At 41.6% G+C, this 26,725-nt stretch overlaps 2 protein-coding genes across 3 annotated transcripts in view; one reads left to right on the top strand and one right to left on the bottom strand.

Moving 5' to 3' along the window:
• Positions 1–761: 761 nt before the first annotated feature.
• On the bottom strand, positions 762–13,005 carry LOC114658811 (uncharacterized). Of its 2 annotated transcripts, XM_028810869.2 has the most exons (5): positions 12,006–13,005; positions 11,332–11,482; positions 9,780–11,165; positions 9,487–9,539; positions 762–1,152 (listed from the first exon to the last, which is right to left on the bottom strand). In XM_028810869.2, the coding sequence occupies exons 1-5, from the start codon at positions 12,021–12,023 to the stop codon at positions 1,108–1,110; spliced, it is 1,653 nt and encodes a 550-aa protein (XP_028666702.1). In that variant the 5' UTR covers positions 12,024–13,005; the 3' UTR covers positions 762–1,107. The 2 variants fall into 2 exon arrangements, with proteins under 2 accessions (XP_028666702.1, XP_028666701.1); XM_028810868.2 differs by lacking the exon at positions 762–1,152 and having other exon boundaries at positions 9,268–9,539; positions 12,006–12,997.
• A 2,858-nt stretch (positions 13,006–15,863) lies between these two features.
• Positions 15,864–26,725, top strand: part of scp2a (sterol carrier protein 2a) — a 128,028-nt gene continuing 117,166 nt past the window's right edge. The window contains exon 1 of the mRNA XM_028810867.2: positions 15,864–16,031. Within this exon, the coding sequence (XP_028666700.2) occupies positions 15,981–16,031 (51 nt within the window). The 5' untranslated portion in view covers positions 15,864–15,980. The remainder of the gene's footprint in view (positions 16,032–26,725) is intronic.

The following is a 26,725-nucleotide window of genomic DNA, read 5'->3' as shown; positions in this document are numbered from 1 at the left end:
TGGCAATAAAGGTGGAATGAGTTCTGAAAGGATTGCTCTTGGTTTCATTTTTTTAATCACACAGGGGTGTTTCATCTTTTTACATCCACTGTACTTACCAAATATATACTGTATATATAACAATATTTTTAAAAAACCATGCTTATATTACGTTAAAAAGTGTACTAAAAAGTATAAAATAAGTCTCTCATACATCACTTGTAAAATTAAAGGTGGGCACTTTTGCTAAGAAGTGTTTTTTGAATGTTGATTGATGAAAAGTGCCCACACTTTTATTTTGATTTGTACCAGACAACAAACAGGTGAAGTTAAAAGAAGCGTGGTAAGTGATAAAACTAAAAGTAAGGCAAATCTCTTCAATTGCTTCATAGATTTTATCAAATGTTTTTCTAAAGAAATGTAAAAAAATTTTGCATTATTGAGAGCTGGTCCCTCTGTGCCTTACTTCCATAGGTCGTCTTTCTTTTATTTTGGAATTAAACCAACATATGGAGTCAGATTTTAAACGTAACTTTTAAAATGTCTTTGGGTGGAAACAGTAATTACAAATCTGATAAACGGAGGTATAAAATCGCATTTTAATACGTAATAATAAGAAATGCGGATCTGAGACACTGCGGTGGGTTGGCACCCTGCCTGGGATTGGTTCCTGCCTTGTGCCCTGTGTTGGCTGGGATTGGCTCCAGCAGACCCCCGTGACCCTGCGTTTGGATTCAGCGGGTTGGACAATGGATGGATGGATGGATGGATCTGAGACAATGGATCATAAAGATGAAGTTGGCTTGCAACATTTAGTACAAAAACGTTAAAACAATATATTAAATATAGAACTAGAATTGTAGGTTGCAACAGAACAATGAGGAACAAGTATGTTTATTAGATTTTCTCACACAACACACGTCGTTGTTCTTTTTCCTTTCATGTGATCTAAAAACAGATGCACATCTTCCATATGTGAAAAGAGGAAGGTGAAGGGTTCAAGACCCCATCCTCTCTTCTGAAAATGCAGATATCAGATTTCTGAAGGGCCTCCTCCATGTCGTCTTTGTCCATTGACAGTAACGAGGGGAGCGACACTTGCCCCCTGTACACAGATATATGCTCGGCTCACCACGTCTCCCCCTCTATAAGATGCAGAAGGATTTCGTGTTGCTGTAATATTTAAGAAAAGAAAATGAAAAAATCGTTAAATGGTCATCGTGAAGTTTACAGCCTTTTCCTGCATATTTACATGGAATTTACAAAAAGGAACGAGAAAAAATAATGTACAGTATAGTCTTAAATTTGTTATACATTATTAACATTGTTGTTTTCGATCACAGATTGTACAAGTCTTCAGTGTTATTTGCAATAAACTGTTATTAACACACTACACCATGCAATTAAAATTTGCTAAGCCATGTGGTGCGATTACCCGAGGGTGATCCAGCTCACAGGACCATCATTGTTGAGGACCAGAGTGGCTGGACCAGACCGCGTAACACCTGGCTACGGCAGACAGAGGGTAATTTCCGGAGTGTGGGACTGGGACTGCGTGTCTGCCTTTTGCGAACCAAGATCCTGAGGTGTTTCCCCGTGTGGTGGGTGCGGCAACACGCTGTACTCCACAAAAAATTAAATCTAAGCAAGTAAAAAGTACTTATATCATGGCATTAAATCTTGTTTGTCTTGTTGTAAGAATTATTGACTTATCAAAAAAAAAAAAAAGTGTATTTATGATTATTTGGCTTACTTTAAGAAATCTTGTCAAGTAAATTTTGCTTACCCCATTGGCACATTTCTTTGCTACATAAAAACTAAACAACTCCCATTTTTTGTCTAGTTTTCGCATATGCACTTTTTGCAGTGTACTCCCCTACACTCTAAAAAGAGAAAAAGTACTCTTTTTGATTTAATGTAAATTTTAGTAGTTGTAATGAACTATATTAATGTTTGTTCACCTAACGTAATTTTTTGCTTTACTTCAAATTGAAAACCCTTGCTGTCGCTTAATGTAACTTCTTCTTTTTAGTCTAAAGCAAAAAATCGCTTTGGAGACATTGCCAGCTCCGACCCCTGTGATGTCACGTCCGGGCTCGCACCAATGGCAGAAGACCTACATGAGCCCAACCCCTTTGACTTCACTTCCTGTCTCCCCCTTTAAAAGCCTCCACCTTTTCCCTATTCCCTCAGTTCTGTTTGGACTCGGTTTTATGCACATCAGTGTTGTATTATTTTGAAAAGCAACTTTGTAACCAGGAAACCAAATTATATGGGTGGCTGCCCCAAACCGTTATATGACTCTGTCTCGAGTTTGTGACTATATATATAGAATTTAAGTTGGCATTACAGTGAATACAATAATGGACAAAATTTTAATTTGAGTTCATCCATCCATTATCCAACCCGCTATCCTAACTACAGGGTGACGGGGGTCTGCTGGAGCCAATCCCAGCCAACACAGGGTGCAAGACAGGAAACAAACCCTGGGCAGGGCGCCAGCCCACCACAGTTAATTTGAGTTTTTAAAAGAAATTTGGTTTGAGCTAAATACATTTTTTGCTTTTATTCAAGTTTTTGAAAAGGTTAAAACAAACTCAAATGAATTAAGTTTACTCAAATACTTTTTAAAATTTGAAAGAAATCAATTAAATTGCTTGTTACCTTGTGAAGTAATTTATTTAGGTTGATCCAACAAAACATTTTTTACAGTGTACCTGCCTTGACCAGACTTTTAAGAGTTGTACTTCTGTGTCAGAAGAGGTAAAACACCCTTTTAGGCCTATTAATGATCAACGGCATGCATTGGAGAGAACCATTAAAAGTCTTTTCTTACATTTTAAGCCACCATCAACAAAATCTACAACCCCGAATCAGAAAAAGTTTGGACGGTATGGAAAATACAAATAATAATCTCTCTATTTATAAAAAACAAAATCTTGGAAGGAGACGATACGTGATCTTCTTGGAAGACAATTTGATGTCCCGCGAGAGACACTTTAACGTCATGTGAGACAAGGCGGTGAGACAAAAGGACAGCTGCTGTACAGGCTTTTAAATGATCGATGCACAGCGCGACAGGCAGAACACGCAGCTCGCCAGCAGCAGCAAGCCAGCAGATGATCAGACTGCTTCTCCTTAGCGTGCATTCAGCTGCCCCCCCACCCCCTTCACAACAGGAGCGGCAGAGACGCAAAGTGGCAAAAGGACAGCTGCTGTACAGGCTTTTAAATGATCAACACACAGCGTGACAAGCAGAACACACAGCTCGGAAGCGGCTGAACAGACCGCATCTCCTCAGCGTGCATTCAGCCACCACTGACAATGCGAGCGGCAGAGACACGAAGTGGCTGGAGCATAGCGTGACCGTGGGTCGGGGGGAGCGAAGCGAGCAGGTGGCTAAGCCCCCTAGTAATAATAATAATAAAAAAAAGAGCAAAACGAGCGGTGATTCTTAAATGTATAGTACTTTGACTTTTATTTCATTGACCCCAAGATATCTCATGTTAGGTCTGGTTAACATCACTTCATTTGCTAATAAAACATCCATTCCTGCATTTCAGGCCTGCAACGCATTCCAAAAAACAAAAGTCGGGCCGGTAAAGCATTTTCCACTTGTAATGTGGCCATTCCTTCTCACAACACTTAAAAGACATTTTGGCAATTGCGGACGCCAAGCGATGAAGCACTTCAGGTGTTATTTTGTCCCCAATCTTCTTGCAAGCACGTCTTAACAGTACAATGTCATCACTGCTGCATTTTTCGTTTCAAAATTCTCCACACATTTTCTATTGGAGATGGGTGAGGACCGCAGGTAGGCCCAAATCCGGTACCCGGACCCTCTTCTTCTGCAGCCATGCCCCTTGTCACGTGTGCAGAATGTGGTGTTGCATTGCCTTGTTGAAAAAAATGCATGGACGTCCCTGGAGAAGACGTCATCTTGGAGGCAGCATATGTCGCTCTAAAACCTTGATGTACCTTTCTGCATTCATGCTGCCATCACAGAAGTATACATGACTTTTGCCACGGCCACCAACACAACCCCACACCATGACAGACCCCAGCTTTTGGACTTGTCTCTGATAACAGTCTGGGTAGTCCTTTTCGTCTTTGGTCCAGAGCACACAGCATCTGTTTCTTCCAAAAAAGATCTGGAATACCAAGTCGTCTGACCACAATACACATTTGTTTCCTTTGTATGACAGTCCATCCCAGATGCCACTTCTGGACATGGTTAAGAGAACAGTATAGTTTGAAGTGGCATTTATGAATGTAACTTGAAGTGCCTCACAAAGGTTTGCCAAAGTAATCCCTTGGCCATGTGGTGATGTCAGCCAGTGATGGGTTCTTGAGGCAGCGCCATCTGAGGGATCAGAGATCACATAGAAAAATGTATTCCTAAAATCGGTACCCTATACATACTAGAAAAGAACTGTAAGCACATGAGGAAATAAGTATTGTGTTTCACTAAGCATTAGAAATGTACGAGTTAGGAGTGAAAAGGCTTGTGCCTAAATATTTTTTATTATTCTGTACAAGCTGGAAACTGCCAATATTTCATAAGCCAAAGGTCAGACATGCAAGAGAGCTGGAAAGGATGGACCCCCTCTTTTAGAGAGGGAATGTGAACTTTTCAACTGCAAATATTAGTGGCGAGTGCTGAGCTAGCAGGGAATAAGCATTGGACATGATGGACGGAGAGGGGTTTGACACCCCCTCGGCTGAGAAATATCGGTGGAATCAATTAGTGGCAGGTTTAGAGGGATAGAATGTTGGGAGTCAGATGAGGATGAATAATGGCTTGTATGAGAAGAATTGTAATAAATGTAAGAGATGCCCATGGCTGGGTGCGGTTTGTGCGTCGTACAATAAAGCCCGATTCTGCTACCTGTCCTGAGACTCCGAGTGCCTTCTTTGGGGCCTGCTTCAACAATCACAGCTGTTCAGCTTAGGCTTGCGCCCTTGCCCTCTACGCACTGAAATTCCTCTACATTCCTTGAATCGTTTAATGATATTAATGCACTGCAGAGAGAGAGAGAAAAGCAAATCCCTTCAATTCTGTCTTTGACAAACATTGTTTTTAAACATCTCAATCAATTTCTCACGCATCTCAGTGGATTCTAAGCTACTTTCTTACCGACAGTGTTCAAAAGCCATTAAGAAGGATAGATAGATAGATAGATAGATATGAATGGCACTACAGTAATCCCTCCTCGATCGCGGGGGTTGCGTTCCAGAACCACCCGCGAAAGGTGAAAATCCGCGTTAGAAACCATATGTTTATATGGTTATTTTTATATTGTCACGCTTGGGTCAAAGATTTGCACAGAAACACAGGAGGTTGTAGAGAGACAGGAACGTTATTCAAACACTGCAAACAAACATTTGTCTCTTTTTCAAAAGTTTAAACTGTGCTCCATGACAAGACAGAGATGACAGTTCCATCTCACAATTAAAAGAATGCAAATATATCTTCCTCTTCAAAGGAGTGAGCGTCAGGAGCAGAGAATATCAGAGAGATAGAGAAAAAAGCAAACAATCAAAAATCAATAGGGCTGTTTGGCTTTTAAGTATGCGAAGCACCGCCAGACAAAGCACTTGCAAGGAAGGCAGTAGCTCACACTCCCTCCGTCAGGAGCAGAGAATGTCAGAGAGAGACCGAGAAAAACAAACAATCAAAAATCAATACGTGCCCTTCGAGCTTTTAAGTATGCGAAGCACTGTGCGGGAAGCATGTCGCTTCACTAAGCAGCTGCACAGAAGGGAGCAACGTGAAGATAATCTTTCAGCATTTTTAGACGAGCGTCCGTATCGTCTAGGGGTGCGAACAGCCCCCCTGCTCAAACCCCCTCCGTCAGGAGCAGAGAATGTCAGAGCAAGAGAGAGAGAAAAGTAAAAATCAATACGTGCTGTTTGATCTTTTAAGTATGCGAAGCACCATGCAGGAAGCATATCACTTGATAAAGCAGCAATATGTAAGCCCAGCAAAGAAGAGAGCAATGTGAAGGTAATCTTTCAGCGTTTTTTGAGGAGCGGTGCGAAGAGCCCCCGTGCTCACAATATATTTGAGGAGTTTTATTTAATACGTAATACTCGCTCTGGATGGGTAGCTTCTCAGCCATCTGCCAATAGCGTCCCTTGTATGAAATCAACCGGGCAAACCAACTGAGGAAGCATGTACCAGAAACTAAAAGACCCGTTGTCCGCAGAAATCCGCGAACCAGCAAAAAATCCGTGATATATATTTAAATATGCTTACAGATAAAATCCGCAATAGAGTGAAGCCGCAAAAGTTGAAGCGTGATATAGCGAGGGATTACTGTATATGATAGATAGATAGATACTTTATTAATCCCAAGGGGAAATTCCCATACTCCAGCAGCAGCATACTGATACAAAAACAATATTAAATTAAAGAGTGATAACAATACAGGTATAACAGACACACAATAACTTTGTATAATTTTAACGTTTACCCCCCCCCCCCCCGGTGCAATTGAAGAGTCGCATAATGTGGGGGAGGAACGATCTCCCCAGTCTGTCAGTGGAGCAGGACGGTGACAGCAGAATGACAGACTGTCAGGTTATATAGCGCCTTGTTGTGTACAAGTCACAGGAGGTTCTGCTCAGCTTTATAACACACTGGTGAGGCCTCATCTGGAGTCCAGGGTGCAGTTTGGGTCTCCAGGCTACAAAAAGGACATAGCAGAACTAGAAAAGGTCCAGAGAAGAGCGACGAGGCTGATTCCAGGGCTACAGGGGTTGAGTTATGAGGAAAGATTAAAAGAGCTGAGCCTTTACAGGAGATGAAGAGGAGACCTGAGTGAAGAGTTTAAAATTATGAAGGGAATTAGTGCAGTAGATCGAGACGGTGACTTTAAAATGAGTTCATCAAGAACACGGGGACACAGTTGAAATCTTGTTAAGGGGAAATTTCACACTAACATTAGGAAGTTTTTCTTTACACAAAAAATGATAGACACTTGGAATAAGCTACCAAGTAGTGTGGTAGACAATAAGACTTTAGGGTCTTTTAAAACTCGACTTGATGTTTTTTTTGGAAGAAATGAGAGCAGAGGACTGGCGAGCTTTATTGGGCTGAATGGCCTGTTCTTGTCTAGAGTGTTCTAATGTTCTAAACTGGAGATCCCCTGCCAATCTTTGCTCTTAAAAGACTCAGCTTTTAGTGGATACTAAATCCTGATTACAACTACCTGTTGACATCATCTCTTTGAAATCACACCATTATTTGACCTCATTACTGGCCTTATTCTGCCAAACCCATTACAATCTTTTTTTGGAATATGTTGCATGCCTGAAATGCAGGCATGGATGTATATTAACAAATGAAATGAAGTTGACCAGTGTCATGGCCTCTTCTCTGAAAGAAGCAAGCCTAGTCAGGACAATACCTCCTCCGGAACGCTGGATGGTAAACCCCCCTGGGTTGCAGCAGTGCCTCGGACTCCTGCAGCGCTTCATGGGAGGTGCAGTTGGATATAGCCCTGTTGGGATCTGGTGGCGCCATCATGAGGTGCTGCTGAGCCTTGGAGAACACTTATCCAGCCACACCCGGAAGTGCTGCTAGAATTAGATCAACGAGCACCTGGACCACCAGCAGCCACTACTTGGAGAGCGGGAGTCGGGAGAAGAGAAAAAAAAAAATAGATTGGGTTGTGATTGTACTTGTGCTATTTGGAGTGTGTTTTTGAGCCTGTGGGGGATGGGGAAGACGTTTCCCACAAGGGAGTAGAAAATAAAATCAGGTGTGCTTTTCAAAGTGTGCCTCCGGAGTCTGTCTGTGTCGGGTTGAGCGCTGGTTATAGCGCCATTTACTGTCACACCAGACCACTGCTATTTGTTATCACAGAATTAAATAATACCTTTTTTTCCCCCTCATTTTATACTTTAATCAAAAATCAAAATCTGAAAATTCCTTTCATTTTGTTTTTTTTTCGTTTTTGCTTCTAAATTGAAATTTCAAATACCAAAAAGTACACGGACGCCGAGAAAGGTCCGTGTACTTTTTGGTATTTGAAACTTCATTTTAGAATAAAAAACGAAAATGAAAGGAATTTTCAGATTTTGATTTTTGATTAAAGGATAAAACAAAGGAAAATAAGGTATTTTTTAATTCGGTGGTAACAAATAGCAGTCATAAACTTAAAATTACCCATACTTTTCTGGATTTATTTGTGATTCAAATAATGAAAGTGTAATAGCTCAAAAACAACAAAACAGGCGCATTTTCGTTGTCTGAAACCGGAGGTACTTCTCCTTCTGCGTGATTTTTGACAACATGTGCACAGTCCTCCTCACAACACATCGACCGGACGGCCATGAAGTTACACTGCATGGCATCACCAGAGAATGGACTATTACATTGTTTTTCAGAACCATAAAAGAGTGACAGTCCGGGATGAGGACCTGACTGCAGAAAAACTGAGTCACAACTTTCAGGTAAAAATACAAGCTTTGCTTCATTGATGTAGCAGTTCTTTTATAAACGTTATTGTTGTCACTTATTGTGAGACAGCTAACATTTGGTGATTTCATTTACTAACACTAAGTCTAACAATTTTTATAGTGCTAGCATTTTGAATGGTTGCTCATTGACTTTTACCGGCAACTATAGCTAGTAAACATTTCAAGTATTAACAGTGCGCACAAGTGTAACACGTTAGGAGAGCAACGTGATTTACAGAAAGTTTTCTTAACGTGTTACACTTGTCAATGAGCAACCATTCACACAATTACACACATTCAGAATGCTAGCACTATAAAAATTGCCAGACTTAGTGTTACTATAAATGAAATCACCAAATGTTAGCTGTTTCACAGTAAGTGACAACAATAACGTTTATAAAAGAACTGCTACATCAATGAAGCAAAGTTTGCAAAGCTTGTATTTTTACCTGAAAGTTGCAACTCAGTTTTTCTGCAGTCATGTCCTCGTCCTGGAGTGTTACTATTTTACTGTTCCGAAAAACAACATAATGGTCCACCCTCCTGTGATGCCATGCAGTGTAACTTCAAGGCCATCGGTCGATGTGTTGTGAGGAGGACTGTTCACATGTGTCGTCAAAAATCACGCAGAAGGAGAAGTACCTCCGGTTTCAGACAACGAAAATGCGTCTGTTTTGTTGTTTTTGAGCTATTACACTTTCATTATTTGAATCACAAATAAATCCAGAAAAGTATGGGTAATTTTAAGTTTATGACTGCTATTTGTTACCACAGAATTAAATAATACCTTTTTTCCCCTCATTTTATCCTTTAATCAAAAATCAAAATCTGAAAATTCCTTTCATTTTGTTTTTTTTTTCATTTTTGCTTCTAAAATGAAATTTCAAATACCAAAAAGTACACGGACTGACCATGTAAGAATCCCTGTGTTTTTTGTTTTTTTTTATTTAATTTTTTTTCCCCAATACCATTCCAACTTGTTCTGATTTGGGGCTATAATTCATCTTTCTTATGCAAGTTTATAAAATGATATATCTGTACCTGCTCATCAATGCCCTGTGCTGGATACTTGAGAATGGAGGCTGATGTTTCTTCTAAAAGAAAAGATTTGAAACATGCATTAACACAGTGCTAGGTAATAGCAATACATTTTTTTTTTTACTTCAGATTTAGCGCAAGTCTTTCCCCATCTTCTGTCTTTTCGCTAATGGCTGAATAGAGTCTGAACCCAAAAACAGAACAAAATATTTACTTAAGGAAAATGTTAAAAAATAAATCAAAAGAACACACACAAAAAAAAATTACACTGTCAGGGCTATGCATCTTTTCCGTACCTTCTAAATTTTTGTTAGGTTCCCGGCCGTCATTTAGAAAAGCATTTGCTTGGGCAACGGGATCAAACGCATCATTTCCTCTTGTCTTAACTTTCTGAAAGTGTTCAGGGCGCATTTGAAATAAATGCCATTTCGATATAGCCATGTGTATACAGGAAGAGACAGGCTTGCAAGAGGCACAGCGCCAGGTATTCAGGTTCTTGTTATAATGGACCATCACTCTCCCCAAAAGAGACCTGAATGATATATGCGGTTCAAAAACCGAGAGATAGATTTGTGACTTTTCTTCTCCAAGGGAAATCTCTTTACTTAATGGTGTCTGCTGGGTTTCTGCCATCTGTTTATGATGCAAACAGGCTTTCATTGTCTCCTTACCAAACCATTTTGTTTGTACCATTCTAGTTAATACTTCCTCCTGTAGTGTAACATCTGACGTAGGAGGAACTGGAGAGAAGGCCAAAGACCTCAGATGGCAGCATTCAAATCCCATTAACCCACTCCTTTGAGAAACTTCTGATGCTTGTTTGCATTTCACTAACTCGCAGATCACAACATGTTTAGCTCCCCATGTGCACTTTTGAACATGAATGGGGTATCTTGGCCCAGTGGAAGTTTTTGCCACTGCAAAAATGCCCCTTCTGGAATCGATACAAACTGAAGGAAGCCTGTTAGATTTGTTTTTCTCAACGTTTGTTGAAGAGTGTCTTCTTTTTATATGTAACTTGAGATTTTTTTTGTACAACCTCAAATTACAAAAGCAACAAAATGTCTTCTTCCTTTTTGAAAATTGGAGAATTTGTGATCCCCTTAAAGTAGTGACAGACACTGATGAAGAGGCACTGATTGCGGACAGGAAGGGCACAGTCTCTTTGGGAGAAACATTGTGGCCAGTTTCTCCAGCAGGCGAAGCAGGGTCGGTCTCTCCGGCGGGCGAAGCGGGGCCGGTCTCCCCGGCGGGCGAAGCGGGGTCGGTCTCTCCGCAGGGCGAAGCGGGGTCGGTCTCTCCGCCGGGCGAAGCGGGGTCGGTCTCTCCGCCGGGCGAAGCGGGGTCGGTCTCTCCGCCGGGCGAAGCGGGGTCGGTCTCTCCGGCGGAGGAAGTGGGGTCGGTCTCTCCGGCGGAGGAAGTGGGGTCGGTCTCTCCGGCGGGTGAAACGGGGTTGGTTTCTCTGGCGGGCGAAGCGGGGACAGACTTTCTGGCTGGCACTGATGGGACGGTCTCTCTGGCGGGCACAGCGGGGATATTCTCTCCGGTGGGCATGACCAATTTCTGACATTTTTGTAAGTGTGTTAGAAAGCCACGCCTTTTGACAAGGGTTTTAAAACAAAAACAACAATGGAAATGGCCACTTGTGACACACCCTGTGTTGCATCTGTAGATAGTAAAACCTGCCAAACAATGGAAAATGTAGAATTAGCACAGCTTTGGGAACTTTATTTGAAAAGTTCTAATTCAATAAATCTAACAGTCAGTATTGTTTGCAAGTAAAGTAGCCTAGTGTCATTTTTTTTTTTTTTTATAAAACACACATGCATACACTACTGGCATAATTACCTGCATACTTTACAACGTGGGGATCATGGCTCTGAAGGTGAGGCACCATGATACTGTAGTCTCCCTGCTTTTTGCAGACAGGGCACTTGTACTCATTTTGATATTTAATCAATGTTGGTTTTATATTCTCTGCGTATATGGAGAAATGTGGCTGTGGAAATCAAGACAAAAATAATATGTAATACTACTTTGGCAAAAACCGCTATTGTGCATTTGTAAATACTGTATATAGCTAACTCTCCAACTACAGAAAAATCAAGTTAAATAAGATATGTAACAAATGTTAATGACGACAAGTACCTTTCTTATTGTACACTAACACTGCATATACGCTACAAAACATCGCATAAAATTTAAAAAGTTCTAGCTGAAACAATAAGACGTAAATACTAAAAAGAAATAATACAGGATAGGGGAAAAAAAGAATTCATTAAATCGATAGCCAATTCGTAGCGTACGCGATCGCTAACGTTTCCTTTAATATGCTGAACTTTTTATACATTGCATAAATAAGTTAAAAAGTTCTAGCTGAAACAATAAGCCGTAAATACTAAAAAGAAAAAATACAGGATAGGGGAAAAAAAGAATTCATTAAATCGATAGCCAATTCGTAGCGTACGCGATCGCTAACGTTTCCTTAAATATACTGAACATTTTATTCTGTAAGTCCATACCTGATTCTGTTGCGCCATCGTTCCTTGTAATAAAACGTTTATAGCTCCTTTTCGTTTTCTCCTTCTTCTCTTTCTGCAGACTGTGGAAGGCCGAGCGTACAACCCGCAGCCAGAGCCTTCTCAATCCATCAAGCAGCATGGCCGTGTTCGACTATCGGCGCCTGTTCGCACTCAGGCCCCGCCCCATTAACGCCTACTCTGGTTTCCTTGACCACGCCCACTTTGTAGTTAAAGGAAGAAGCCCGAAGAAGTCAACAGAGTGTAATGACAGTTCATTATTCTTAGATAAATGGTTTATAAACAAAATATGATCGGTTTACCAGTTAATTGATAATAATCATATGATTACCTATTCTGACTTTTGTTTAACATTTGGTAATATTTCGTCAATAAGAAATGGTTTGTGACTCTATCCCCGATGGTTTAACTTCATTAGTTGTAGAGAAAAGCCAAGCAAAATGGCTAACACGGTACAGCACCCTAGTACTACTTCATTAGTTAAAAGTCTTTTCAAGAATCAAATATAAAATGATTCTTCTCACCTTTAAAGCCCTTCGTGGTTTAGCCTCTCATTATTTGTCTGAGCTGCTGCTTCCTTACACTCCTGCCCGTGCATTAACACCATCGGACGCTAACTTACTCACTGTACCTCATGTACCTTCAGTGTGAGAGCCCATAAAATTTGGAATGCTCTTCCTCTCAGCCTTCGCTAGGAAAAATCTATCACTCATTTCAAACTCCTGTTGAAAACACATCTCTTCAATGACTGCTATTCCTTTTCTGGTATGTAATTATGATTGTCTTGTTAATGTGTTGATTGAATTGTAAAGTGTCCTTGAGTGTATGAAAGGCGCTACATAAATAAAACATATTATTATTGTTATTATTAAAAACATCCACACTATGGTAGACAGTTTTTCATTAAACGGATTTTCAATATCTGTAAATGAAGTTCACATATTGGACAAGTGTTGTAATAATAATTCTATAAGGCACTTATTAGTACATGAAGCCAACCCTCCAGTAATTTATCAATGGTCAGCTCAACAAAGAAAAAATAATCACTCATATTGGACTTTTTCTTCTAAGTTTGTTTTATAAATACCAAAATTAGAGAATGATATTTTAGAATATTGCAAGTTCTTTGATGTAAGTGATGCTTGGGTATTCTGTAAAGGTGCTACAGAGTCTATTGTACTTTTATTTTTTCATTGTGTATTTCTTAGTTCCTTTTAGTTAGACCTTTTTGTAGAGTTTGGAAAAAAATGAATTGGTAGAGCAATACCCCTTGAAAGTTCCTACATACGTCTGTGTTGTAATAATTCCTCCTTTAACTCAAACACTAGATTATTAATTATTGTACTTGTGAAATTTTATATACACAAGATGAGACTCTCCAGAAGGATATCATAATTTATACCTTTTGTATACAGTACACTAATTTATTGATTTATTCCACGACTTTTAGTAAGTTTGAGATCGCGACAAAACAAAAAGTTAAATAAGGCTTTGTTAAGGCTTTTCAGCTTCATTTAATTTAAATATTTTATTGTAATGGTTACTTCCTTATGATTTTCTTTATTCTGTGTTCATAAATGTTAGAATATCCATGTTGTACTTTTTTGAAGTATTTAATAAACTTCATTTTGGGAAAAAGAGTGTAATGACAGCAGACCGCAGTATCTATGAGGTTAGTCACGGATTACCTCAACATCACGAAACACCCTCAGCGTCAATCACAAAATGTCCATCGCAGCCCAGTTACGGTTGTCGGCATAGACATAGAATTACTAGACGCCTCATGACCAGCAGCATCGTACGTCAACGTCACCGCCATATTGCGAGTGGCACTGCTGTGGAGTGAAGTAATGGATAAAGATGCCTCATGCATGTGCTGCTTGGGATTGTACAAACTGCTGTACGCTCCAAACCAGATCACAGGGATTACATTTCATAGGTAAGGCTGAACAATTGTTTTGGTTATATTTGGCCATTAGAAAATCCCATTTTATAATCTTAACTTTAGCTATGCCAGGCTAAGTTAGCAAAGCTATGCATTTATGTGCTCAAGTGAGCCTCCAAACAACGTTTTGGCTAAACGTATTTAGTCACTATGTAGATTGTTGTTAGCTGTTAACATTTCTCAAACTGTGAAGGTTTCCCAAAGAAATCCAACTCAGGAAGTAGTGGGAGGTAGCCCTTAGACGGGATTTTGAGAAAGCTGTGCTGTGATGTGTGCCGTGCTAGTTTGGTTGCAGATGCTGTACTGGCATCATATGATCAAAGCTACCACTCGCTCACATTAAAAAACAAAGGAGGTTTGATGATTCCTTCTGAAGGTCCAGTCAAGGTGGTCAAAGTAGCTGAGCGTGTTATCCAACAGTCGACATTAGGGCAAGCTGTCAGTGGATCTTAGATCAATCAGTTTGTTCGGCTGAGATTGGTTCAGACGATGTGTTTTATTTCAAGGAGCTCATTGAGGAAACACAGTTTGAAATTGACAACCATCATTTTATGCTCATGTTTTTAGTTGTGTCTGTCTTCCACAAACTAAGGCTGCACCATATTGCCAGACTGAATACTCTCAAAGTACAGAGTGGCAACACACGGAAAAAGCTATGGAAGACAGTTCTGTGTCATGGATTTTAGATCCTATCCTGTATATATTTAAGTAAGCACATTGTGTGTGTGAGAGAGAGAGAGAGATTGAGAGAGGAATGAGTAAATGTTTTCAGAAATTATTAAGCCAATTTGTATACAATAAAATTGTTTATTTTTGTCACTGAGTGTATCATTTCACTTTTAAAAGAAAGACAAAGATAACTGGCAGTAACAGTGCAAAATTCACAATTGGCATGCCAGTTTGAAAAAATAAGTTTTGAGGGTAGTTTTAAAATGTGTTATTGAATCGAGCTGACGAATATGAGAGGGAAGAGAATTCCTGAGTTGAGGAGCACATTGAGAGACGCTCGAGCTCCCATAGAACAGAGTTTGATGTGCGGTACAGAAAGTCGAGCTACAGATGAGGATCTGAGTGAGCGAGAGGAGTGTAAGTCTGGAGGAGATCAGTGAGGTAGTGGAGAGCTTTAAATTTTAAGAGCGGTATTTAGTATTGTAATCGGTAGTTAACAGGGAGCCAGTGAGGTTGAGAGAGAAGAGGTGTGATATGTTCAGTGGATTTAGAACAGCAGGTTATTATCCTGGCAGCAGAATTTTGAAGAAGTTGTAAGCGATGGATAAGTTTTTGTGGGATGCCAGATAGAATAGCATTACAGTAATCTGTACGTGAGGTGACTCGGGCATTAACCAATACTTCAGTACTGTGTTGCATAAGAACAGGACAAAGTCTAGAAATGTTTTGGAGGTGGAAGAAGGCAGTCCGAGAAATGCTACTTATATGGGAGGAATTATTTAATAATAATAACAATAATAATAATTATTATTATTATTATTTAATAATTGCCATTATTAGTGTATAAATAGATATAAATAATTGCATTTAAACGATTCGCCAAAATCTGTTGTATGTAAACGATACTGTTTTAAACGTTATTGTTTTTTCATCAGAAAACCCGGTTTCCACGCCTACCTGTATTAGTTTAAATAGTTTAAAATGGCACTTTTGCCACTCGCAATATGGCGGACGCGCTGACGTATCGTGTCGACAGGGCAACACAGTGAATGCGGCGTCTATCTATATATGTGTATGATTGTAGGAAGGTTATCTGACTCAAAGGGCGTTTCGTAACTGACGCTATGGGGATTACCGGACATACGTCATAGGTTTTGCAGGCGGCAGTTTGAAGAGAGTAGCGGCAAGCACGTTCACGCACACGCACGAACGCACGGAGTACGTGAGCACGTACGAGGGTGGCGCTTTCGCAACACTTCACTGTCTCCTGGCTGCAGTTCATTCACATTGTTGTCGAGGTTCGGACGTACAGCTGTTGACAACTTTCACCTCGTGTTGCTATCATGAGACCAGCAAGCCACCGAGTGTTTGTGGTGGGAGTGGGGATGACGAAGGTAGTGCTTGTTAACTTTTATTTTATTTTGCCGGCATCGTGACAGGACTACTGCTATCAACCGACTTAATACTCAGATTGAAAGTTCAAGGCTGTCTTTCTTGCAGAGAGAGCAGTATTTGACACCTTCTCGTTTGTGCAACAAACGTCAGTGTGCGAAAGTTCAGGTGTCTCGTGCATGAACTGCTGCCGAATGTCGAGTCACACTTTGTGCAAATTAAGTTGAACGTGGATGTTAAAATTTGGGCAGGATTGGCCTGAAATTTAACTCTTCGGCTGTTTTGCGTTCTTAGTACTATAATCGGAGGCCAAATCAGTGTCTTGATTAAGTTATCGGCTAGTTTGCAAGTTTATGGTATCAATGTTTAAGTTCTCCAAGACAGCGTGAGCCTTTAATAATAGTAATAATAATAATAAACGCTTTATCCGTGCTGGGAAAAAAATAATTCATAGGTTTGTGCTTCGATCGTTTGGGTTTATTTTGTGTTACTTCTCTGCGCTGCAGTTTTTTAAACCTGCAAAGTGCTTAGAATGGCTGCCAGAAGAACTGGGATAAATCTTAAATGATGATTTGAGATGAAATGTTAAATGATCAATTTGAGATGAAACCTTAAATGATCAAATTGAGATGAAACGCAATTGAAGCTGTCATGCATTTCTAGAGAAATAACACTGCCCTTTCGTTATATATTATACCCTGTATTAATTACAGGTATAGTGTTGCCTGAGTGAAAAAGTATGGATGTAAAAAAGTATTTGCAAATTATATACATGTCCTTAATGTGGTGGTATTTAGTACATAACTATTGTTAATGCTGGAAAGTTTCTTGCTTTTTTCCTTCTGGAGTGAATGTATGGAAGTGTTTTTCACTTTTAAACATGTGAACATCCCATATAAAGTGGTCCATGTGACAAAATGATGGCTTCTGGTTCAAACCAGCCGTCCTAGGTGGCCAAAAAGGAACTGTAGGCAATTTAAAAGTGGAAGGTCTGGTGAAGTAAGTGGGATTTTTAAATTAATAAGTCTCTTTTGAATATTCCACGGTGCATTGCCTTCGAATTGCAATACCACATTGAGGCAATAGGGCTCCAGCTTAGGGGGGGCCTCAGGACCATTACTAAAAGAGTGAAGAGCGTGCTTAATTAAAGAAAAATTTAACTAAAGGGTATCGTACTAACAAGGGGTGCACAGTTACCACAAAATTCATAACTGGAAAACATTGGCCCAGATCTTATTATTGCAATTTTTAATATAAATTAATAATACTGAAAAGAAATACATGCACTCACTGAGGACATTTTTAGGAACGCTGTACTAATACTGGGTAGGGCCTCCATTTGCTCTCAAAGCAGCCTCAGTTCTTTGTTGCATGGATTCCAGCAGATGTGGTAACCATTCCATCGATATTGTGGCCATGTTGAGATGATTGCGTCGCGCAATTTATGCAGATTTGTCAGCTGCACGGTCATCTCCCGTACTACCACATCCCAAAGGTGTTTTATTTAATTGAGATCTGGTGGCTGAGGAGAACACTGAGCTCGTTGTCGCGTTCATGAAGCCAGTTCATGAGACAACTTTTCCTTTGTGACATGCTTAAAGAATCCATTAGAAAGTTGGTAAATTGCCGTCAAAACACACTCTGTTCTTTATGGGATGTGTGGGGTAGGATAGACACTCGACTCAGGACCCCCACTTAGGACGCTGACTCTGGCTGCTCCATTCGTGGCAGCATCTCGATTAAACACACAGATGTATCTGGAAAGCTTGCTTTACACCTTCACAATGGGAACGAAAACCAGCAGGCATGTAATCTTTCTGTATTCTTTATTAAATGGTCACGCTGCCTTCAAATAGCAACTTTAACAGTGTAGTTATCGGTGTCTGCCCCTTTTCCTTTCAGATGTACGTATAAATCCGCAACAGTTGTAACAAAGTCATGAACACACATAACATTTATATTTCTTCTTTAAATATAACATTGAATTGCAAACTGAAATGAACTCACAGGTGGCGCAGTGGTAGTGCTGCTGCTTTGCAGTAAGGAGACTGTGGAAGCTTGTGGGTTCGCTTCCCGGTTCCTCCCTGTGTGGATAGCGCTTTGAGTACTGAGAAAAGCGCTATATAAATGTAATGAATTATTATTATTATTATTATAACTCTGCCTTAATGTACTGCACCACGCCGCCCGCTGCACACCAGCTTTATTTCTAAACACCCGTATGCTTGCTGCATGCTCTTCCGCTCTCTGCAGATTTGGATGTCTCTGCCTTTCTTACAGGATGGATTCCACAAGATGTTGGAAGCACTCCTTTGAGATTCTGCTCCATGTTCACATGGATGCCTCGCACGTTTCTGACAGATTTGTTCCTGAGGTATTTTATTTTTTTATTAATTAAGATCTGGTAATTGAGAAGGCTACTGAAGAGCACCGAACTGTTTGCGATATTCGTAAAACCAGTTTACTTTATGATATGGTACTACTATCACGCTGGGTGTAGATATTAGATGTGAAATTGTGGCCTTGATGGAGAATGCATATGGTCAGCATTGATATTCACATAGGCTGTGACATTCAAATAATGATTGATGGGTGTTAATGGGCCCCAAGTGTACCAAGGAAACATTCTCAACAACACCATTTATTTCTCGAGCATACTTTCATTACAAATGATGGAGCTGAAAGAGCTTTACAAGGTGAAGAAAGAAAAATATAAAAACAAGGTTAGGCAATACTAAGTAACAAAGAATGAAGTAAGGTCGGATGGCCAGGAGGACAAAAAATAACTCCAGAGGGCTGGAGGAAAAAAAACCAACCAAAATCTGCAGGGGTTGCAAGGCCACAAGACCACCCAGACCCAACTGGACGTTCTACCTAACATCAATGATCTTAATCAGTCCTCATAGCTTTCAGGCTTCATGTGGAAGAATTAGATGCTGATGGTCATTTGGACCTCTGACCTTCAATCCATCAATGAAGGGACATTACGATGATATGATTGGGTGGTGGTGGTGCAGATCGACATCACAGAAAAGCAAAAAAAGAACAGCAGAGAAAGTAGGGGTTGGTATGGATTGTGGAGATTCCATGAATGATAATTCAATGCATATACAAAATATCAGGGTTACACTAAAATGCAGCTCTGAGAAAGTCATATTAGAGTAATGAGTTTTCAGCAGTGTTTTAAACTGCTCCACCGTATTAGCCTGGCGAATTTCTATCGGTCAGCTATTCTAGATTTTAGGTGCGTAACAGCAGGAGGCCACCTCACCACTTCTTTTAAGTTTAGCTCTTGGAATAATAAGTAGACACTCATTTGACGATATACAGTGCATCTGGAAAGTATTCACAGCACATCACTTTTTCCACATTTTGTTATGTTACAGCCTTATTCCAAAATGGATTAAATTCATTTTTTTCCTCAGAATTCTACACACAACACCCCATAATGACAAGTGAAAAAGGTTTACGTGAGGTTTTTGCAAATTTATTAAAAATAAAAAAACTGAGAAATCCCATGTACATAAGTATTCACAGCCTTTGCTCAATACTTTGTCGATGCACCTTTGGCAGCAATTCCAGCCTCAAGTCTTGTTGAATATGATGCCACAAGCTTGGCACACCTATCCTTGGCCAGTTTCGCCCATTCCTCTTTGCAGCACCTCTCAAGCTCCATCAGCTTGGATGGGAAGTGTTGGTGCACAGCCATTTTAAGATCTCTCCAGAGATGTTCAATCGGATTCAAGTCTTGGCTCTGGCTGGGCCACTCAAGGACATTCACAGAGTTGTCCTGAAGCCACTCCTTTGATATCTTGGCTGTGTGCTTAGGGTCGTTGTCCTGCTGAAAGATGAACCGTCGCCCCAGTCTGAGGTCAAGAGTGCTCTGGAGCAGGTTTTCATCCAGGATGTCTCTGTACATTGCTGCAGTCATCTTTCCCTTTATCCTGACTAGTCTCCCAGTCCCTGCCGCTGAAAAACATCCCCACAGCATGATGCTGCCACCACCATGCTTCACTGTAGGGATGGTATTGGCCTGGTGATGAGCGGTGCCTGGTTTCCTCCAAACGTGACACCTGGCATTCTCACCAAAGAGTTCAATCTTTGTCTCATCAGACCAGAGAATTTTCTTTCTCATGGTCTGAGAGTCCTTCAGGTGCCTTTTGGCAAACTCCAGGTGGGCTCCCATGTGCCTTTTACTAAGGAGTGGCTTCCGTCTGGCCACTCTACCTTACAGGCCTGATTGGTGGATTGCTGCAGAGATGGTTGTCCTTCTGGAAGGTTCTCCTCTCTCCACAGAGGACCTCTGGAGCTCTGACAGAGTGAGCATCAGGTTCTTGGTCACCTCCTTGACTAAGGCCCTTCTCCCCTGATCGCTCAGTTTTGATGGCTGGCCAGCTCTAGGAAGAGTCCTGGTGGTTTCGAACTTCTTCCACTTACGGATGATGGAGGCCACTGTGCTCATTGGGACCTTCAAAGCAGCAGAAATTTTTCTGTAACCTTCCCCAGATTTGTGCCTCGAGACAATCCTGTCTCGGAGGTCTACAGACAATTCCTTTGACTTCATGCTTGGTTTGTGCTCTGACATGAAATGTCAACTGTGGGACCTTATATAGACAGGTGTGTGCCTTTCCAAATCATGTCCAGTCAACTGAATTTACCACCGGTGGACTCCAATGAAGCTGCAGAAACATCTCAAGGATGATGAGGGGAATCAGGATGCACCTGAGCTCAATTTCGAGCTTTACGGCAAAGGCTGTGAATACTTATGTACATGTGCTTTCTCAATTTTTTTATTTTTAATAAATTTGCAAAAATCTCAAACTTTTTTCACGTTGTCATTATGGGGTGTTGTGTGTAGAATTCTGAGGAAAAAAATGAATTTAATCCATTTTGAAATAAGGCTGTAACACAACAAAATGTGGAAAAAGTGATGCGCTGGGAATACTTTCCGGATGCACTGTAAGGTTACGATTTGGAATGTAAGGTGTAAGACATTCCGATATATAAGATGGAGCAGATTATTTAAGGCTTTGTAAACCATCAGCTGTATTTTAAAGTCAATTCTAAATGACACCGGTATCTAGTATAACGATGCTAAGACTGGGGTGATGTACTCAGATTTTCGTTTCCTAGTTAAGATTCTGACAGCTCCATTCTGCACTCGTTGCAATCGATTGATGTCTTTCTTGGGTGGACCTGAGAGGAGTGCGTTACAGTAATCTAGTCGACTAAAAACAAAAGCGTGAACTAATTTTTCAGCTTCTCACAAAGTTATAAGAGGTCTAACTTTTGCCCTATTTCTTAAGTGGAAAAAATGCTGTCCTAGTAATCTGATTAATATGTGATTTAAAATTTCTCCACACCATTACGCCACCACCAAGGGTGTTGGGTGCATGGTTTCATGCTGTCGGGCCTACTGTCTGTGTGCCTCAGCAGAAATTAAGATTCAAAAGACCAGGCTTAGTTTCTGCAGTTTTCAAATGTCCACTTCTGTGGAGCCTCTGCCCACTGCAGCCTCAGCGTTCTGTTCTTGGCTGACAGGAGTGGACTCCCTGGTGTTGTAGCCCATCCGAGCTGTATGTTCTGAGATGTTTTTCTGCTCACCACAGAGTGGTTAAGTGAGTTACTGTAGCCTTCCTGTCAGGTTGAACCAGTCTGGCCATCATCCACTGAGTTTTGTTATCAACAACAAGTTGCTCCCAATTAAATACGGGAATGTTAAACTGGGGTTCTGTTGTATTGAGAAAACAAAAGTTGCGTGTAAATGCCAAATCAAGATAGATAGATAGATACTTTATTAATCCCAAGGGGAAATTCACATACTCCAGCAGCAGCATATTGATAAAAAACAATATTAAATTAAAAAAGAGTGATAAAAATGCAGGTATAACATACAATAACTTTGTATAATGTTAACGTTTACCCCAAAGGGTGGATATGAAGAGTTGCATAGTGTGGGGGGGAACGATCTCCTCAGTCTGTCAGTGGAGCAGGACAGTGACAGCAGTCTTTCAGTGAAGCTGCTCCTTTGTGTGGAGATGATCCTGTTCAGTGGATGCAGTGGATTCTCCATGATTGACAGGAGTCTGCTCAGTGCCCGTCGCTCTGCCACGGATGTCAAACAGCTCCGTGCCTACAATAGAGCCTGCCTTCCTCACCAGTTTGTCCAGGTGTGAGGCGTCCCTCTAATTTATGCTGCCTCCCCAGCACAGCACCACGTAGAAAAGGGCGCTCGCCACAACCGTCTGATAGAACATCTGCAGCATCTTATTGCAGATGTTGAAGGACACGAGCCTTCTAAGGAAGTATAGTCGTCTCTGTCCTTTGTTGCACAGAGCATCAGTATTGGCAGTCCAGTCCAATTTATCATCCAGCTACACTCCCAGGTATTTATAGATCTGCACCCTCTGCACACAGTCACCTCTGATGATCACGGGGTCCATGAGGGGCCTGGGCCTCCTAAAATCCACCACCAGCTCCTTGCTGGTGTTCAGGTGTAGGTGGTTTGAGTCACACCATTTAACAAAGTCCTTGATTAGGTTCCTATACTCCTCCTCCTGCCCAGTCCTGATGCAGCCCACGATAGCAGTGTTGTCTGAGAACGTTTGCATGTGACTAGACTCCGAGTTGTATTGGAAGTCCGATGTATATAGGCTGAACAGGACCGGAGAAAGTACAGTCCCCTGCGGCGCTCCTGTGTTGCTGACCACAATGTCAGACCTGCAGTTCCCGAGACGCACATACTGAGGTCTTTCTGTAAGATAGTCCACGATCCATGGCACCAGGTATGAATCTACTCCCATCTCTGTCAGCTTGTCCCTAAGGAGCAGAGGTTGGATGTTGTTGAAGGTGCTAGAGAAGTCCAGAGACATAAGAGCGACAAGCAGAACAGGCATCTTGGCAGAAGCATAACAAAGCCAGTAGCTGATCTGTCCACTTCTGCTCAGTGTGCGTTCAGCTCTCTCCCGTCACAAAGCGAGTGGCAGAGATGCGAAGTGGCAAAAGGACAGCTGCTGTACAGGCTTTTAAGTGATTGACGCAAAGCGCGACAAGCACAACGCACAGCTGGCAAGCAGCAGCAGCAGCAGCAGCAAGACACCAGCTGAACCGATCGCATCTCTTTAGTGTGCGTTCAGACCCCCCCTTTCACAACATGAGCTGCGTTGTAAATGCCGCGAGAAAGAGATTTAACCACACCCGGGGCAGGAAATAAAGGACAAATATTGTTTTTACAAAAGTTTTTAAAGTAAAAATGAAAATAATGCATATATAACAATTCCCATGAAAATAAGAATCTCTTTAAATTGTTTAGCCGGTAAACCAAACCTGGGGGTGGGTGAGCAAAGTGAGCAGGGGGCAGAGCCCCCTATTAATAATAATATTAATAAATCTGCAATGTAGTGGGGGCGCGATAGCTGAAGCACAATATAGCGGGGGATTACTGTAAATCAAATGAAATCATATCAGATTTTCTGTGTTTGCCCAGTCGTGAAACTGGTTTTGCTGCCTCCTCAAGGTGTGCCATTCCTACAATTTTTGTATCGTCTTGAGAATTGGGGCTCAAAGTTGCCATAGTCATTTTAAAACCTCGCCAACGTCCGATACCATTGCCGGTTTGGGTCAGATGATGAAGAGATGGTTGTGGATTACAATCACGCAAGCCTGGGATGAGTTATAGAAAAAAAATCATTCTTTGTTTTGTTTCATTGTGGCTTATTAGCACATATTTTGCCTTTTTGTCATGTGTATGAATGACCTGCTGCTGCAAAAAAAATGCCAACTGTTGCTGACAAGTTGCATTAGCCTGGGCAACAGTGACCCTGTGACGATGCGGGTTCCACTTCATGCTCCCATCTCTGTTTTGGGAGCACTTGAAGCCGACGTAGCAGGATGAGCTGGACAGTGAGGACACAACGAAACAAGGGGATGGTGCAAAAAAGTGCAAGAGTGCTTTTATTTAAAAACAGTGTTCAAATTAATAGTGCAATGTATCAAAAAGTCTTTAAATAAATACTCCATTAAAAAGTTAAAATCCCAGGTGTTAAAACGAGATTAAAATCCTTCTAATGACATTGGGGTCACACAAGCCATGCTCAGCTTCTTCCCAGTCTCTCCAGCTCACCCAGGGTATATTCAGCGGGAGAGTCCTCATTCTACCGCCCACTGTCATGGCGGCCTCTGCCGGTGTCTGCCTGACCGATCGGGGACGGTTGTCCTCCCGTCTTCCTTCTCGCACTCAAAAATCGTCCCTCGGATCCCTGGGGCGGACTTTTCCCCCGATTGTACCCACTCTATTAAAAGCCTCAGTGGGAGTGATCCTGTCCCATGAGCGCCGATCACTCGCTCTATCTGGGACCCCTGATCGCGCTGACCTCCCTCTTATCACAGCTGGCTGGCTCATCCAATCTCTTTCCCCAGTGCTGCTCTCTCGCTCTCCGTCTCTTCCTTTCCTTTTTTTTCCCTTCCGCCTTGCGCTTCTCCCATTTGTTACGGGGACGTGGCTCAGGTGTGGCTTCAATTACAGATGCGGATGATTCCTCACCTGTGCACATAAGCAAGGAAACGCCCGCCTCACGTAGCGTCCAGGAACCACTCCGGCCACACTGTCACGCCCCCTCTTTAAGCCGCTAGTGCGGCGATTATTTATTTAAAAACTGGTTCTTTCATTCCGAGCTGTGGACCTGCTATATCAAACAGACCCACAGTTTGTACTGGAATTTCATAATGCAAATGACCAGCTCCTGAGTGATAGCAGTGAGCGGTCAATTTAAGCATAGTGAGCCGATGTAAAGTGCAAGAATCCACGGGCCTTCGATGTCTGCGAGCACTGTCTTACATTTATTTATCTGTCTGACGCCTTTATCCAAACCGACTTACAACACTTGAGATACAATTGGTTACATTTCTTTTCTTTTTCCAATTGGAGCACAGGCGGGTGAAGTGACTTGCTGATGGTCACACGATGTCAGTGACAGGATTTGAATCCATAACCTCAGGGTTTGAAGTCCGAAGTCTTAACCACTGTGCCGCGCTGCATTGCACTGCCATAAATGTGCCTGCACTGTTCCCATTCAGACGTTGTCAGACTGCCTGTTCTCCGCCACAGGACATTAAAGAAATCCAGTGAGCTGCAGTTCTGAAGACAGAAGATCACAACTTCTCGTTTCACTCCTGTTAGCCAAAAACAGCAAACTGAGACTGCAGTGGTGTTTTGTCTTGGTAGAGTTCCCTATGACTCTACTTTCCCCTTTTGTATTATTAATGTGTAGCCTTTGTCTGAATGCCTCTAATCTCACGGACTTACCACTGTTTATAAGAGGAGATTCACCCGAAAGAGGCCCCAAATATTCTGTTGTAACTCCCGTTAGGATGAAGCAATCTGAACCAAAAAAATATGCTCTGTACCTTGACGTATGTGTAATTGATTGCATTGCATTCAATGCTGGAAGTGGTTTCCGTTTTCTACCAGACACATTTCGACGTGGCGCTCCATGTTCCTGAACGTTATCGGCAAGCGTCTCTGTGGGGGTAATAGCGGCAATATCATGTTGGATGTTTTCCTTCAAATCTTCCACAGTGTGTGGCTTGTTCCGATCGACTTTTCCTTTGAGCAGACCCCAAAGCAAAAAAGTGGTGGTGTGCGATCTGGCAACCGTGGTGGCCAAAGCCCCTTTGAAATGGCCCTGTTGCCAAAGAAGGACTCAATTTCTGCCATGCTCCTTGCCGTTTTGTGACACGTTGCCCCATCTTGCTGGATGTAAGTTTCTGTTAACTCACGATCATCCAGTTGATTCTGACATCACTTAAACGAATTGGTGACCCAATAGGTTCGCACCACGAAGACGCGCTGCCCAATATTGTACACCACCATCCTGGTGAGAAATCAAGTGACTGAGTGAAGGGGTATGGGTGGTATGCACCCAGAAGTTGCAAACGGAGGTTAAACGTCATGACGGCTGTCCAGCGCATGCCTCATCACTCCGACGCAGGGGCATCCCAACTTGTTCGAAGCTCTATGTACTGAGGAGCACATTGCACGTTGTTTCATTCAGACAGCTTCGTCCTAGCTAGAGTTATTACAGAATATTTGGAGCCTCTTTTGAGTGAATATCCCTATAGTATATAACTTCTCCCACCTTCCCGTCTACATTTATAACCTCAGGCAATTAGGTGTAGTAAAAGACAAGCAGGAGTTAAGTTACGATTTAAATAATGTGTTATTGATAATATTCATAAATGATAACAATAAGTAAAGTACAAGTGAATATTGGCAACCGTACAGCCTGATAAATGCTGATGTGCAAGTTCAGGCGGCACACAGACTTGTGGTTACTTAGAAGGTTGCCAGTTCGAATCCCCATCACTGCCAAAAGAGATCCTACTCTGCTGGGCCCTTGAGCAAGGCCCTTAACTTTCAATTGCTCCAAGGACGCTGTCCAATGGTTGACCCTGTGCTCTGACCCCAAGGGGTATGCGAAAAACCAAGTAATTTCCTCCGGGATTAATAAAGTATAATAGAATAAAAGTTTAAAAAAAAATGTCTCTAGGTAAGGCAGTGGTCTCAAACTCCGGTCCTGGAGGGCTGCAGTGGCTGCAGGTTTTCATTCTAACCCTTTTCTTAATTGGTAACCAGTTTTTGCTGCTAATTAACTCCTTTTCCTTTCATTTTAATTGACTTGTTTTTTTAAGATTTGTT

The sequence above is a fragment of the Erpetoichthys calabaricus genome, chromosome 10 (genome assembly GCF_900747795.2).
Source record: "Erpetoichthys calabaricus chromosome 10, fErpCal1.3, whole genome shotgun sequence".
NCBI lineage: Eukaryota > Metazoa > Chordata > Cladistia > Polypteriformes > Polypteridae > Erpetoichthys > Erpetoichthys calabaricus.
Note: the sequence above shows the minus strand (reverse complement) of the source record. Positions and strands in the feature narration are given on the sequence as shown.